Source organism: Ovis aries, chromosome 9 (assembly GCF_016772045.2).
Source record: "Ovis aries strain OAR_USU_Benz2616 breed Rambouillet chromosome 9, ARS-UI_Ramb_v3.0, whole genome shotgun sequence".
In the NCBI taxonomy this organism is placed as follows: Eukaryota; Metazoa; Chordata; class Mammalia; order Artiodactyla; family Bovidae; genus Ovis; species Ovis aries.
In genome coordinates this window covers 3,863,162-3,878,900 of record NC_056062.1, presented here as the reverse complement: position 1 = coordinate 3,878,900, position 15,739 = coordinate 3,863,162, and the positions used below count along the sequence as shown (strand labels likewise).

Genomic DNA, 15,739 nt, shown 5'->3' with positions numbered 1-15,739 from the left:
TCCTCCCTGGCATGTAGATGGCACTGACCTACACAACCAAGCTGGAATTGTTCCCCTTACACAGTCCACACCAGGAGCACGGGACTCAAGGCTGTGAGTGGCTTTAAAGAAACCCAAATACATGTTACATGTTGATTGATTTAACCAAACGAATGGGGCTAAGATTTTAAAATGCTGAGGGAGTCCAGCTGAGGGAAGAAATGCTTCACCAGTGAGGTGAGGCATCACACCTATCAGGGCTCACTCTCCTTGACTTGAGAGAACATAGTTCCATAAACGGAGAAGATCCTGACCGGCGCACTGTGCTTGGCCTGGGACAGGTAATCATACGCCCTGTGACACAAACTATGTTAAGGCTGGTCGATAGTCAACACAGATGTTGACAAAACAGCAGGCCAGTGTGATTATGTACATAGTAACGGAGTGCTGGAGGGGCCAGGCAATACCTATCTTATTGATAAGAATACAGTGCTTTAGCTGAGCTGCCTTTATACAGCTTATAAGAAAAAATTGAGTACAAGATAAGTCATTTGTGCAGTGACGTTCTAAACAGGACAGCACTGAAATGAAGGCAGCAGTTTCTCCCCCAGAACCCGAGCAAGGCTGGACTTGGGGGGCCCGGGCAATCTGCTGTAGCATGCAAGCAGATTTGTGCAAGTGCGTTCGTACATTTTTCTGGAGGATGGGTTCAGAACTCTCATTTTATTTCTAAAAGGTCCATGAAACCTCCCCTACCACCTCCCCCAACCCGCCACGCTCCACCCCCACCATACACAAACACACAAAGAACTCTGTCACAAGGCCACACCCTCTGGGGAGCAGTAAGGGCTTTTTAATTTCTCTGCAGAACAAAGCACTAACATTATAAACACAGGCCTGCAGAAAAAGCTTTACGTATCTGAACAACTGTAAGTGACTCCTTTTCATTGAACACAGCTATAAAAAAAAAACATGCAAGAGAGTAAGAAACCATATTTATTGCTTCTTTGGTACAACCAGAGACGTGACCTCAAACCTTGAAAATAAATAATCTCATCAATAAAACTACTGAACGGTGGGGTATTAAGATTCTTTCTTTGCTTTCATGTGGACGAGCCCAAAATACAAATGGGTTTGGATACAGGACAGTTCAGCAGAAAGGCAAGCTGACGCTGAGAACCCCACGGGTGTAAGGAAACCACCTCAAGTGGCACAGCAACTGCAGAGTCCCCAGGAGCGCAGTGATGGGGATCTTAAGCACCAATTCTGTTGACAGGAATGGGGCCGCTTCTTAGCTAGTCTGGTAAATCCCTGCAGAGCTGGAACGAGCGTCTCAGGACACGCGCTCACTGCAACATGGAAGAACTACTGCAACTGAGGTAAACCAAACCGCGGTCTCTGTTTATTGGCACAGTGGCCGTGACATACCACACACAGATAGCACACGCGAGTTCAAGCGCCTGGGGACGGGACTGCCGATTCACTCAAAGGGAGGGGTGTTGTCTGTCTGTCTGTCTGATCCATTGCTCTGTGGCTCCCCTCAAAGAGAAAGGAGAGAGGATTTGCTGAATAGCACCATTGTCCTAAACCTGATGCTCAGATGGGACTTCTAGGGTACCACTGAAGGGGCCGTCTCTCCCCCAGGCGCCTCCTTCAGGCGTGGTGTACACCGACAGCCGCGTGCCACCAAGCCCCTCACTGACTGGGACCTTTGGTGTTGAATGCCCGCTGACCGGCCTGCATGGTGCAGGACGCTGGCTCGCAGAAACCAGGGGGGCCCGGGGGACCTGGGGGGCCGGGCACACCAGGGATGCCCGCCGCCCCGGGGGGCCCTCGCTCGCCGTCCCGGCCATTCCTCCCGTAGCTGGCAGGACCCGGGTCACCTGAAACACACAGAGGGCGTGCTTGTGAGCAGGACACCCGCAGACGCAGGAGGCACTGGGCCCCTCCCCAGCCCAGCAGCGTCTGCAGAGGGCCTGGAGAGACGCTCGTAGAAACGACGGGATGGCCAAACCAGATCTGGATGGTGGGACAGGATCCCTTCATGGCAGTTGAGTCGCTGAAAAATTAAAAGTGTTAGGAGACCCCAGAATCTCTCATCCCCTCTCCCATCTGCCAGATACAGCAGCCTCTCCACACAGACGTCTGCTGAGCCCAGGAACAAGCCGACTCAGATGCCAAACACACCTGGACCTCAATCTCTTCATAATTCATCGATACAGTTTGTACTTATTACATAATGAAATTATGTTGGACCCAGTGGGTTAAACAGTTATTCCATCATCATATGTATATTAATCATTAAAATGAATTTCACCTGATTCTGACTTTCTTAACTTGGCTACTAGCAGATTTAAAATCATACACGCCAACTCGCGTTTGCGCCTCACGTTGTATTTCTTCAGACCACGCTCCTGTAGCAGCCACCCTTATTTCTAGAGGGTGATCAAGTTCCAGGCAGGGAGACGTGCCCCTGGGTGGTTGGAAGATGCAGACAGGTGGCTGGAAGGCCTAGCTCTGCCATACGAGTCACTCATCTCCCTGTCTCCTCATCCACAAGATGGATGATGCCTGCCTTAGAACTATATTCTCTGCCTGAATGCACCTGATGAATGACTGTTAGAAAATTATTGCTTCGTATCTCTTAGAAGACTGTGCAATGCACCCCACAAAGCTCCCTGAAATCCTTCTCATCAGAGCTATACCCCAACAGGAACGACACAGTGCCCTAAGCTCTTGTGGGGGTTTCTTTCTTTTGTCAAGTCCAAAGATTGTTTGGTTCCTCCCTAAACCAGTGAGGCGTGGAGTCACAGACCCCATAACAAAGAGACACATTTCTGCGAACATTCTCTCCATTGCACCAGCATGCTGTCACACGATGCCTGCAAAGGTGGTGATACCAGAGGCATGTAAAAGGGATCCTTTGTGCCAGGATAACACAGTGTTTACAGAGATCCTCCTTTGGGTCCGGGCTTCCCTGGTGGTTCCAATGGTAAAGAATTTGCCTATACGCAGGAGACGCAGGTTCGATCCCTGCGTCAGGAAGATCCCCTGGTGAAGGGCATGGCAACCTGCCATGGCTGGAGAATCCCAGGGACAGAGGAGGCTGGTGGGTTGCATGGGGTCACAGAGAGTCGGACACAACTGAGTGACTAACACTTTCATTTCTCCTCGTGTCCACAGTCTTAACCTGGCTATTAAGCCAAAAGGTGAAAACAAAATCTATATGTTCAATTATATTCACTTAGATTTAGTTCCTTTCCCTGTTTCTTGGCAGTTTTTAGTTTTCTGTCCCTATTTTCAGTTCAGTTCAGTCGCTCAGTCGTGTCCGACTCTTGGCGACCCCATGAACTGCAGCATGCCAGGCCTCCCTGTCCATCACCAACTCCCGGAGTCCACCCAAACCCATGTCCATTGAGTCGGTGATGCCATCCAACCATCTCATCCTCTGTCATCCCCTTCTCCTCCTGTCCTCAATCTTTCCCAGCATCAGGGTCTTTTCCAATGAGTCAGCTCTTCACATCGGGTGGCCAAAGTATTGGAATTTCAGCTTCAACATCAGTCCTTCCAATGAACACCCAGGACTGATCTCCTTTAGGAAGGATTGATTGGATCTCCTTGCAGTCCAAGGGACTCTGAAGAGTCTTCTCCAACACCACAGTTCAAAAGCATCAATTTTTTGGCACTCAGCTTTCTTTATAGTCCAACTCTCACATCCATACATGACCACTGGAAAAACCATAACCTTGACTAGACAGACCTTTGTTGGCAAAGTAATGTCTCTGCTTTTTAATATGCTATCTAGGTTGGGCATAACCTTCCTTCCAAGGAGTAAGAGTCTTTTAATTTCATGGCTTCAATCACCATCTGCAGTGATTTTGGAGCCCAGAAAAACCTTATTTATCCCATTTGCCTTCTGTTGGTCTTGTTGCAGTGATCTGGTCTTTTTTAGCTGCCTTATTACACAGCCCACATACTTTTAGAAGGAAACTACACTAGAGACACTGCTTTACACATAACATTCTTCCCATTATACTTACTATTAGGTCCACAAATAGCCACATTACAGGACAAAATATAGCGAAGCTTTATACATCTCAAGACTGTAGACAAGCAGATATAAGTAATTTCCCTTCATTTATCTCATAAGCCTTCATTTGACTACAACAAGTGATGAAGCAGGTAATTCTGTGTTTCCCTCTCAAGACAAAGTCTACCCCTAACCCACAGCCTCTGTTGACAAGGCTTTAGCAGAACCCTGCCTTTAAGCAGAGCCTGTTCAGATTTCCTGGCACAGAAACAGTTAAAGGTTGAGTTGGTCTTTTAAGGCTTACAAAGAGAGGCCAGATATAAATGCCTTTAAGTGGTCAGGCTGGACAAACGGCAGCCCATGAGCCAATGGCAGGGTTGTGAACAGTGTCATCAGGACACAGCGTGTCCGCTGTTTGCACATTGCCCTGGCAGCTCGGCACTACAAAGCACAGGTCTGGGCTGCAGCAGAAGCCATCTGGCCCTCAGGGCTCAAAAAGCATGGTCCTGCAGCAGGGGGAGGAGAGGGTGGGAAAGGAAGAGAGCCGCATTGACACAAACGTGACCACGCTAAACAGCCAGCCAGCAGGAGCTGCTGTATAGCACACGGAGCTCGGCTGGCTGCCTCGTGACGACCTGGAGGAGAACGGGAGGAGGAGCGGGAGGGAGGTTCACGAGGGAGGGGGTATGTGTATACTTATGCACATATGCATATATATGCTTACATACGCAACGTGTGTGTGTGTGTGTATATATATATAGTTGTACGGCAGAAACCTCTTTTCAACTCTTACGGGGAAGAGAAAGCACGAACTGAAATTGCTCTCACTCTGCTTTGCCTCCCTCGTGGGTGTCTGAGCTACACTAGCAGCCTAATATTTAGAGTTTTCTGAAATTTCAAGGACCTATAAAATGTTACTGCCAAACCTTTCATGATTTTTAAAAAAATGAATGTCTGTGTAATTCTCTGTATTAACACTAGAGGGCAGTCGTGTTACACACACAGAGGCCCAGCCTCTCGGCCCTAACAACATCTGCAGTGCAATATAAGGGACTAAGACACAGGCTTTAAAAACAAAACAAAACATGGAAATCATTTCCAGCGTTCAATAGGGAATTTCTTACATTTCTCACCTTGTTCTGAGTGCTTGACAAAGCACATATGCTCCAGGAACTCGTGTATAAAGTGGTTTGTTTACGTAAGATCCCCACACCCCAGTAAAAGAGTGGAGACAGGACAGCCGCAGAACAGGGGTAAATGACTATGCCAGACTCAAGCCCGGGCTTCCCAGGTGCCACTGGTGGTAAAGAACCCGCCTGCCAACGCAGGAGACGTAAAGGGCTTGGGTTCAATCACTGGGTCAGGAAGATCGTGGCAACCCACTCCAGTATTCTTGCCTGGAGAATCCCATGGACAGAGGAGCCTGGTGGGCTACAGTCCATGGGGTCGCATAGAGTCGTATATGACTGAAGCGACTTAGAAAGCACACACACAGACTTAAGCTTAAAGCGAGTGTGCTCTTTCTGCCTGGGAACTTCTTCACTCGGGATCCACAGGCAAAGCTCATCTATCTGCAAACCTTGAACAGGAAACCCGGTGCAATAAGTGCAAGTCAGTCTAACATCCGGGTTCGTGTTCACACACAACCATCATTTAAGGTCCTCGTTCTCCCAGCACATTCAGATACACGAAGTCAGGGCCCACTCGTAAATATCTTTTCTTCAAATCCCCAGAGTGGGAAGCAACTGGTCCCCAGTGAATAAGTTCAGTGGCGACAGGCAAAGAGTTACTGGTGGAGAGACACTCCCCAAAGGTCTCTGTTAAGAGACAGACACAGGAGAGGTGAGGGCAGGGGGCAGGGTGTAAGGTCCCAGAGGCCTTGCTCAGTGTGGTCCCCACAGCTCTGGGACAGCGGCAGAAAAGGAAATGTGCCAAAGTCAGGGGCCAGAATGGCAAGACAGACTCAGCACACACCTGGACCGTCCGCACGTTACTCAAGAACATCACAGCACATCACAGCAAGAACCTGGACACGTGAATGTTGGCCTTGTCACTTACTACCCAAGAGATCTTTGTCAAGGCCCGTGACCTTCATGAGTCTGTATTTCCTCAAACATAAAAGGAGGAATAATAATAACTAAAGGTGCAGAATGGTTGCCGTAAGCCAGGTGCTATGCTAAGTGCTTTCCAGGTATTAACACATCCACAGATCCTCCTCAGTGAGGAGGGTCTATCCATGCACGGGAAGCCCAGCTCCACAGCCCGCCCCTCTTACACACCTGCCCTGCCCACCTCTGGCTGTGAGACTCAAACTCAACGATCTGTGTCCACGTTTAGACGACAGGGCGCTACAGCCAAAACGGCAGTCCCTGCAACTGTCATGATAAGAACCCAAGGTCTGTATCAGACGATGGACCATCACACCCCCAAGGGGCACGCAGTACTTCACAGTGAACATGCTGAGGGAAGGAGGGCAGACAGCGGGCAGAAACAGTCCAGAAAGAGCAGAGCCATTCTGACAACTGACCGGTAATGAAGGTATTGCACGTCTTCCAATACATCAGCTATGTTAGCACCAAGAAAGTGAAAGTGAAAGTGAAGTCACTCAGTCGTGTCCGACTCTGTGACCCCATGGATTGTAGCCTACCAGGCTCCTCCATCCATGGAATTTTCCAGGCAAGTGTACTGGAGTGGGTTGCCATTTCCTTCTCCAGGGGATCTTCCTGACCCAGGGATCAAACCCAGGTTTCCCACATTGCAGGCAGATGCTTTACCATCTGAGCTGCCAGGGAAGCCCAAGAATGACCAAATGATCTTCTTTCCATTTAGAAGGACCCAAGTCCCAGATTCAACAACAGGTCGCAGAATATCCTATTCTGCCAGTTCCCTCCTTTACTTAAGATGTGTGTTATCTACAAGGCTCCAGACAAGTCCCTGAACACAGCCCTGGTGAAGGGTCCTAAAGTCCACCCACCATCAGGATTGTGAGGGACCAGAAATCACGTTCCTACCCACACTCCAAGCTCTCCCAAGGATATTTAAAGCAGCCCAGCTACTTAGTGACGTGATTTCCTGGGACCAGCGCTTTGCACTTGTGGTCTGGAGTCACAGCAATTCAGCGGACGGAGGGTCTGAGGTGTTAGGGGCAGTGCTGACTGACAGAAGGTCAAGAAAAATCCACAAAGGCTGAGCCAGGGTCCAGCTCTGCACTTCAGTCACCTCAAAATAACAAACTGCATTTGTTACATTAATAATAGTTCTAATAACTGGCATTTCTAGAGCATCCACTATAGCCAGAAACTGTCTTAGGCTCCTTTCATGGATTGATTGTTCTTTAATTCTCAGAATTAGACTCTCTGGGAGATGGGATTGTTGATTACTATCTCTCTTTTGTAAGTGGGGACACCAAGGCATGGAGCCAGTCAGGAACTAGCCCAATGCCATAAAGCTCGGGAGTGACGGTCAAGGTGTAAAGCTAGATATCTGAATTACAGAGCCCACACTCCCAAGGGCCCACTCTCAGAGGACTCGATTTAGAGGCATAATGGCCCCAAAATCTCTTGTTCAGGGACCTGATGGATCTGGGAAACTGTTCCTGAGTATGTTTAGGCAGAAACACGGGGATATGAGCCAACCCAAAACCAACGATCCAGCTGGTGCCTCAAAGCGGATGGTAGACACAGATCCAACTGCGTGCTCTGGAAAGTGAGCCTTGATTCTTTAAAAACTAATCTGTAACTGACTTCACCCTGCTGCTGCTGCTGCTAAGTCGCTTCAGTCGCGTCCGACTCTGTGTGACCCCATAGACGGCAGCCCACCAGGCTCCGCCGTCCCTGGGATTCTCCAGGCAAGAACACCGGAGTGGGTTGCCATTTCCTTCTCCAATGCATGAAAGTGAAAAGTGAAAGTAAAGTCGCTCAGTCGCGCCCAACTCTTAGCGACCCCATGGACTGCAGCCTACCAGGCTCCTCCATCCATGGGATTTTCCAGGCAAGAGTACTGGAGTAGGTTGCCATTGCCTTCTCCACTGACTTCACCCTAAGTAATGTCAAATATCCCCCCAACGAAAATGTACCTAAAGCACAGAAAACCACAGATGGGTAGAACCAGGAAGGGAGGGGCGAGGGTTGGAAAAATGCAGCAAGGAAACAGAGAAGGGCAGGCTTCCAAGCCCTGGACAAACCTGACTTTAACAAATCAGGTTTAAGCCTTAACTCCAAGACCAACATGTAGTCATTTTCACAAGGAAGACCAGCTGAGGGTCATGTAGAGCTGCCGGGGGTGACTTGCCCTACCTGACCACTCGCCCACACACGGATGGCTGGTGTTCTAAAAAGCAAACCCAGGGAGCCCCTTCTAGGCCAAGCAAGGGTCCCGGGGCACCATGCAAATTGCACAAATACAAGCTGGTCTCCACCTTCCTATTTTTAAATGCAAAATGGGATTTATCAACAGATTTTTTTGAAAGCAGAAGTCACCAGATATGATTATGTATTTTTGGTAAATTGTGCCAGTAGTACAAGCTGCTGATCCAGGAACTGTAATTTGTCAACAAAATGGGAGAAGGAGAAATTGTCAGGATCTCCTTCAAATACATAGATAATTAGGTAAATCGTAATGATGTTATTTTATTAGCCTTCAAACACTCTATTCCTACCACGGATAAGAGAGACGAGCCGTCAGTAAAGTCTGTTTTCCTTTTCTTTCTGCTAGACGTCCATCAGTGAATCCAGACTACTGTTTATTAAAATCTTCCCTGGGTCCCATTCAACTCCAGCCAGATTTTCTTTCCTTTTCTGATCACAAAGGCTTCCTTTTCCAATCACAAAAATTCATCAACTTGTGAAAACATCTTGACAGGCCCACCAATTACCATTTTAGAAAGACAGCGTTTGAGCTATCTCCAAATGCATTCATACTTTTGAAAATTCTTTTAAATGAGAAAGTGATCACCAGGAGTAATGAAATGGATAATTAGAAAGCAATGATGTTTGGGGGCTGCAATTATAGCCATGATTGACTACCTAAGCCTCCGGCAGAATTAGAAAACGATCATTTCTTTGCTTGATTTCCCTCAACCAAGTTTTTCAGATCCACGGCGGGAGTGTGGGCCACCCTCCTTCTGCACAAGTCCCCTCCCCTGACCGGTTTCCTCAGGGACTTCAGGGGCCTTCCTGAGCCTTGGCCCTGAAGCGCTCAGAGCGTTTACTGGAGGCTCAGGCTATTCACGCTCTTCACCTGAACTGGGTTTCAGCCCCCAGGAGGCCGCTTCTGCGCTTGGACTTGGCGGTCGCATCCAGCGGATTCACGTGGGGCAGCCTGGACCTCAGCCACAGAGTAGCCGGTGTGTAAGGAGAGCAGACACCCAGTGAGAGTGCCCACTCTCACACAGACACGACTGTGTCACCTCAGTCTACCCAGCTGGGCTACATTCTTGGAGTGACTTTTGCGAGTAGGAATGTGCAGGTTTATTTATTTTGGGATATGGGTTTCTGGAGGGTCCGGGTGTTTGAAGGAGAAGCTTTCAGAATAAAATTTCAGTTATTCCCTGTGCAACATGAATAGCCGAAAACTTGGATTCGTCTTCCTGTTGCTCTGACGTTTTAGTTTAAAAAAAAAAAAAAAAAAAAGAGGAAACTACCACTGGGCTAGAAATGGACAGGGCCCCATTCATCCAGAGTTTTATAACAAGTGCATTGTGGCTGGACCTCCACAGCAATGTTTAAAGTATTTATTTAAGAAAGTAACATTTCAAGACATGTATTCTTCTCTCAAGGAATACAGACATGATTTACAGACTATTTAACTCTTCATTAAAGGTGGTCTTCAAAAATCGATGCCGGTCATTATTATCACATGATAAACAGAGGTAATCAAAGAGCCATACTTTACAGTGTGATCCAGTTCAGACCGCCTGCTCGATACCACTTCCCACCTCATCCTGCCTTCATCCTTACCTGGGAGACCAGGAGCTCCTGGCAAACCTTTGGGACCTCTTCCTGGGGGGCCACGATCCCCTCTTTCTCCTGCATCACCTGTGTGTCATTTAAAGAAATGTTATTTTTCTATATGTCTATAAAAATGAACAAAAAGCATAAACATAAATTCAACTTAAAGCAAAGCCCACATTCAGAAACCAAAAAGTCATGAGGTTGTCACAAACTAGGTCTTACTAAGCACATAGCGAGGCAAAAATCGAGTTAATTATATTAAGATATCTAAGGGGAAAAAATCAAATGATCATCAGTAGATGCTGACAAGCCACTGATACAACATTCAATAAAATAAGTACCAAGCTACTTCCCTAACATGATAAAGTCCATCTATCTCAATCTTGAAGCTGGCACAAAGCTTAACAAGAAACACAAGCAGCAGTTTCACTGAAGTCAGAACATTATTAATACAAACATGCCCACTTTATCACTATTATTTGGTTTGAGCCATCCCTGCTTTCAGGTGATATGACTGTTTTCTTAAACCCTAGACAATCAACTCAAAACCTGCTATAGACAATAAGAGAATTCAGCGAGGTATAAAATGCATGGAAATCAATATTCATTATATATATAAACAACAACAGAAAGAAGAATCAGGAAGGTCTGTGAAATGATGCCCAAGACATTGTTAAGTGTAAAAAGCAAGGCCCAGATGACTTACTAAAGGACAATGTGATTTGCTCCTAAAAGGACATGGGGAAAAATATATATATATATATATTCATAGATCCTTTATAGTGTCACTGGTAAGGGTATGTAGGAAACTAAGAACAGCGACTCCCTGATGGAAGGATAAAGAAAACCAGGCAGATGGGAGGCAGGGATGGGACAGACACTCTTCACTAAGTATTTTTTTATACATTTAAAAACTCTTGAACCATGTAAATTCAGCATCACCAAAAATAAATTAATGAAGTTTCAAAATGCAAAGTGTGCTGTCACAGTGCCTACATTTCATTTCTGTCTCATTATTTATAGGGAATGTCCTTTGGATTGCAACCAACCATGTGCCTTTGCAAGACCGTTGATTGAATTCAGGAATTCAGCAGCCACAGAACAAAACCTGTATTCATTATCCTGGCCCCTGCAGAGGCCAGACTTGGAAACTTGGCCTCATTAACAAAACACCCTAATACCTTAGTTAACAGGTGTTAAATGACATCGACTACACCTAGTAGAAGACAACTTCTATTACCCCATTAGCACAGTAGTATGCGATTATTATACTATATCCTTAGAAGAGGCAATGGCATTTCACAATAAGTTCTGTACGTCATCTTTTTATCCAAATATTCGTATCAATCCAACCTCATTAAATACCGACAGGTTTGTTACAATTTAAAAAACAAAATCACGCACAGAAAAAAAACAGGAAGAATATCTGTACAGCCATCTGTACATCTGTCAAATAGTCAAAAGCCTCTAATTAAGAAATGAACGTTTAGTAATCATACTTTGACTTTAGCTGTGAATGTCCTTGTGTGAACATTTATATGATGAATCAACATTTTGAAGATAATTTAAATTTTATAAATATTATGTAAGGATATACATAATATTCAAGCTCAGCTTGAACTCATATATATAAACTAGCTATTTTTTACACCCATCATCAATATAACATTACTATAGTAGGAAGATATGACAATTAGCATTTTAAAAACTAACAGCTTATGCTCTCTTGTTAACTCAGCAATTTAAATGTTATTTGACTGTAATTCTCAAGGCCAGCAGTGAGAAAGTGCCACACTTTCTGAAAACACGAGATGAAGATTACAAATTAAAATGCAACTTTCACAGCGATAGTGACAGTTAAGCACATTCCAGCATGAAGCCACACCAACTTCAAAATGTTTGCAAGGAATAAGACCACTGCCTCTTTAAAACAACTTATATATATATGTGTGTGTAAACCAAGTCATAGGAAAAGATAGATATAATGGGTGAAGTGATATGACATTCCTGGAGAGATATGAAAAGCCTTAACAAAAAATCATAATTCTAGAACTGAAAAATACAAGATCTGAAAGTAAAAACTCATTGGATGGAACCGCCAGCATATTTGGACACTGCAGAATGAAGGGAACACAGTGTGGTAACGTTAATTAACAACACTGTATGATATGTAGAATAAAATCTTTTACAAATTAAAGACCCTTGTCTTATCTTCGATGCTGTTTCTGGAGGTCAGTCATGGAAAAACACGTTCTCGACAGGCCCAGGACACAGCCACACCGCAGCCTGCAGCAGCTACGGTGTGTGGGCTCTGCTACCCGCAGGGTTACTCTGCTTCAGCAAACACTGGCCACAGCCTCCAAGATGTAGGAGACCTGGCCTGGGAACTAAAGCCCACCTTTATTAGCCTGTTGTGTCAGAAAGGACATGTAAAAAGCATATAAAAGATGCTTTGGATACAGCATGAAGGGGATAGACACTTTGAGTAGAAAAATAGCTTTTTATGTTCAGAGTGGGGAAAACTAGAGAAATTCATATTGCTCCAAAATTGCTACTGAATTCATCTATTTGGAAGCCATAATCGATGCTCCATCTTCAAGTGAGGATCAACACCGGGAAAGGTGAGCCTCAGGTGTGCCGGGTATACCTTCCCTAGCTTTCACTAACACAGAGACATGTCTGCTTGAGGCCCACTAAAAGATTTAAAGATACACACAGCCTGTCTCAAAGGGGCTTAAAAGTAACAAACCACAAACATTTATAAAGAGTATTTATGACAAGAAAGACTTATTTAATTCTAAGCAAAGTGAACCCAGGTCCAGTCAAGGGTCACCTTCCATGAAAGGAGCACACAGCTCTAACAACGTTTGTGTAGAAGTGTGTAAAACATGTCGACAAAAACAAAATATACAAACACAATGGAAGCTTTGAGTGTGGTCTGAGGCTTATTTCTACCAGCTCCTGTTAAAAATGTTCCACTGTGTTTTTCAAAGTAACTTTTAAGGAAGAAAACAGTAATTTGATTAAGATACAGCCTGAACTGTTAAAAGCTTAGTAAAACTGATTTATTAATAGTTAAACTTGTCTGCATACGAATTTCCCTGGAAAATACCCTCAAAATGACTATGGCAAACCCAGACTCCCATCATCCCTTCTCTTATTAAGGATGAAGAAAAAGGCAAAGAAACACATCTCTTCTCTGATCAGTAAAATGGTAAAGTTTCAAGAGCGGAGTATTTACTCTCAGGGAAAATTTGAGCTCTAAACTTTGGGCATTAGAACACCATGTGTTTTCTACTAAGTAGGACTATTAGGACTATTAATGTCTGTGGAGGACAAGAAAGGTCGCGGCCAGCTACCTAGAACCGTACATCTTCAAACATGTGTCAGCACTGAATGATATAGAAAATCTGATTATTCCTTTCTGCCCTCATCCCAGTTTTAAGAAGTAAAACTGAGAGAAGATGCTGCTTTAATGGAACCCAATGCCAAGAAAGGCATGAAGGACAGGGAGAGGACGTTCATTAGAAAAAAGAAAAGAACAGCCTCACTTCTAGTTTATAAATTATGTCATGAATCCCAGGAAACAGAGGGAAGTCCCAAATACGGTCAAACTCTGCTTGATGGATGGACTCAGTGCCAGAGACACTTCTTGGGTTTCAAATATAGAAATATAGTTTTCTTTCCTCCAAAATAAGGTTCACGTGCTGAGGCCCATCCAGCCCCACCCGGACACAACTCTGCACTTCGACTCCCAGCTTCCCGGAAAGTTCTCAGGTCATGTCCCATGTGTTAGGAGTGCTCCTCAGTCCTGCGTGCACATTCAGATCACCTGCAGAATATTTTTAAAGTCTGACACCAAGTAACCAGGTGGCGCTAGTGGTAAAGAACCCGCCTGCCAATGCAGGAGACGGAGGAAACCTGAGTTCAGTCTCTGGGTATGGAAGATCCCCTAGAAGAGAGCATAACAGCCCACTCGAGGATTCTTGCCTGGAGCATCCCACGGACGGAGGAGCCTGGTGGGCTTACAGTCCGAAGTGTCATACAGAGTCGGACAAGACTGAAGTGACTTAGCACCAAGTAACCAAGCCAAGTGGATCACAGTATCTGGGAAGGGGCTGCAGACATGGGCAGGGTTGAAGGCTTCCTTAGACGGAAGATGGAACTTCAGGAGCCGGCACCTATGAACTCAAGGTGAAGCTCAGCCCCCAAAATGGGGGCTTCCTTAGAGCCGGAGAAAACAGGGCTGTGATCCCCATCACCCTACAAGGCGGTCCTTCCCAGGGAAGACAGGCAACTGCCCTGCACGAGCACATCTCCACTGGGGGCCCCTCTCCAAAGTCTCTGACTCAGGGAGCCTGGGTGGGCGGGAGGATCTGCCTTCTGAACAAGGTCTCTGGTGATGCTGAGGCCACGGGGACCACTCTTGTGAATCACCACTCTTTGGCTCCCTTTAGTGACGGCACGTAGGCAGAGGAGTCACCGTGGGCTGGGGCACAACAGAGACAGCTAAGCCAACGGGCCAACCACGGTATGGGCTTCCCTAGAATGGTTTACTTTTGCGGGTGAGTGCAGCGTGATCACAGGGAGTACCTCTGGTATGAATCCCTGAACAGAAGCTCAGAGCGGGACCGAGATGAATGGCTAAGGATCCTTTCAGAGAAGAGGTCCAGCTCTCTGTAAGCTGAACTCACAGCTCTCTGCATAGGTGACCTGTCCAGCCTCCAAAAACATGGCAACTGTGCCAAATTCACAAGAGGCCCCAATTAGAGCTCTTTTTTTTTTTTTTAACATGCAGCTTTTCACATGCCAAAAAAAAAAAAAAAAAGTAGTGAACAACAACTGTGCCAGCTGAGGGTGTTGTGAGCTAAATGCATCTCCCATTCAATTATAGATCCAGAAAGACAGCTTGCTTGACCTCTGACCATTTGCACCATATTTATCCCTAATTGGAGTATCACTGTCTAAAAAACAGAAATCCCTCTCTTGTTTTGTTTTTTTATTGAAGGATAACTGCTTTACAGAATTTTGTTGTTTTCTGTCAAATGGAAACTTACATTACCATATGTAAAATAGATAGCTAATGACAATTTGCTGTATGGCTCAGAAACCTCTCTTGTTTTTGACACCACGTTTTTCTGAAGTTCCTAGAAAGCTGTCAGTCACTCATCGTGATACAGAAACTCCACACTTTGCATCCTTTTGGTAAATTATCTGGGGCACACTGCCCCCAACCTGACCTACTCACCTGAACTAGCAAGCACCATCTGAGGCAGCCCATTCTTCTGCAAATTCTGCAGAATACCTAACACACTCATAATCCTATTTTCCTACAAGACACCGGTTTCAAGAGCTTAACTTGCTTTAAATAAAAGAAGAAACAAACTCTCTCACACGCTCTCAACATGTTAAATAAGGAATACAGTTGTACTTCAGAGCTGAAAAAAATAATCCATCAAAACTGATATACAATCTCACTCTTTAAAAGGAGAGGGGGGTTTCCCTGGTAGTCCAGTGGTTAAGACTCTGCCAGTGTAAGGGGCATGGGTGTGATTCCTGGTCAGGGAACTAAGACCCCATATGCATATTTTTGGCAGAGCCAAAAACAAATAAATAAAAGAAGAGGGAGGCAGCTTTAACTCGAGATGAGAACTGCTAACAAGCCTCATTAGTTGAAGTAATAGATACAAACACTCCAGAGCCAGTCGCCATCTTAGAAGACCTCTACAGTGATTTCAGGGTCTCAAAAAACAAACAAAAAATCTGAACGATCCTGAAG

The 15,739-nt window shown here is 45.5% G+C and overlaps 1 protein-coding gene across 1 annotated transcript in view; it reads right to left on the bottom strand.

Annotated features, from left to right (window-relative positions):
* Positions 1-957: 957 nt before the first annotated feature.
* The window catches only part of COL9A1 (collagen type IX alpha 1 chain), an 87,549-nt gene continuing 72,767 nt past the window's right edge, over positions 958-15,739 (bottom strand). The window contains exons 37-38 of the mRNA XM_015097693.4: positions 9,967-10,044; positions 958-1,862 (exon numbers count right to left, since the gene is read on the bottom strand). Coding sequence (XP_014953179.3) covers positions 1,675-1,862; positions 9,967-10,044 — 266 coding nt within the window. The 3' untranslated portion in view covers positions 958-1,674. The remainder of the gene's footprint in view (positions 1,863-9,966; positions 10,045-15,739) is intronic.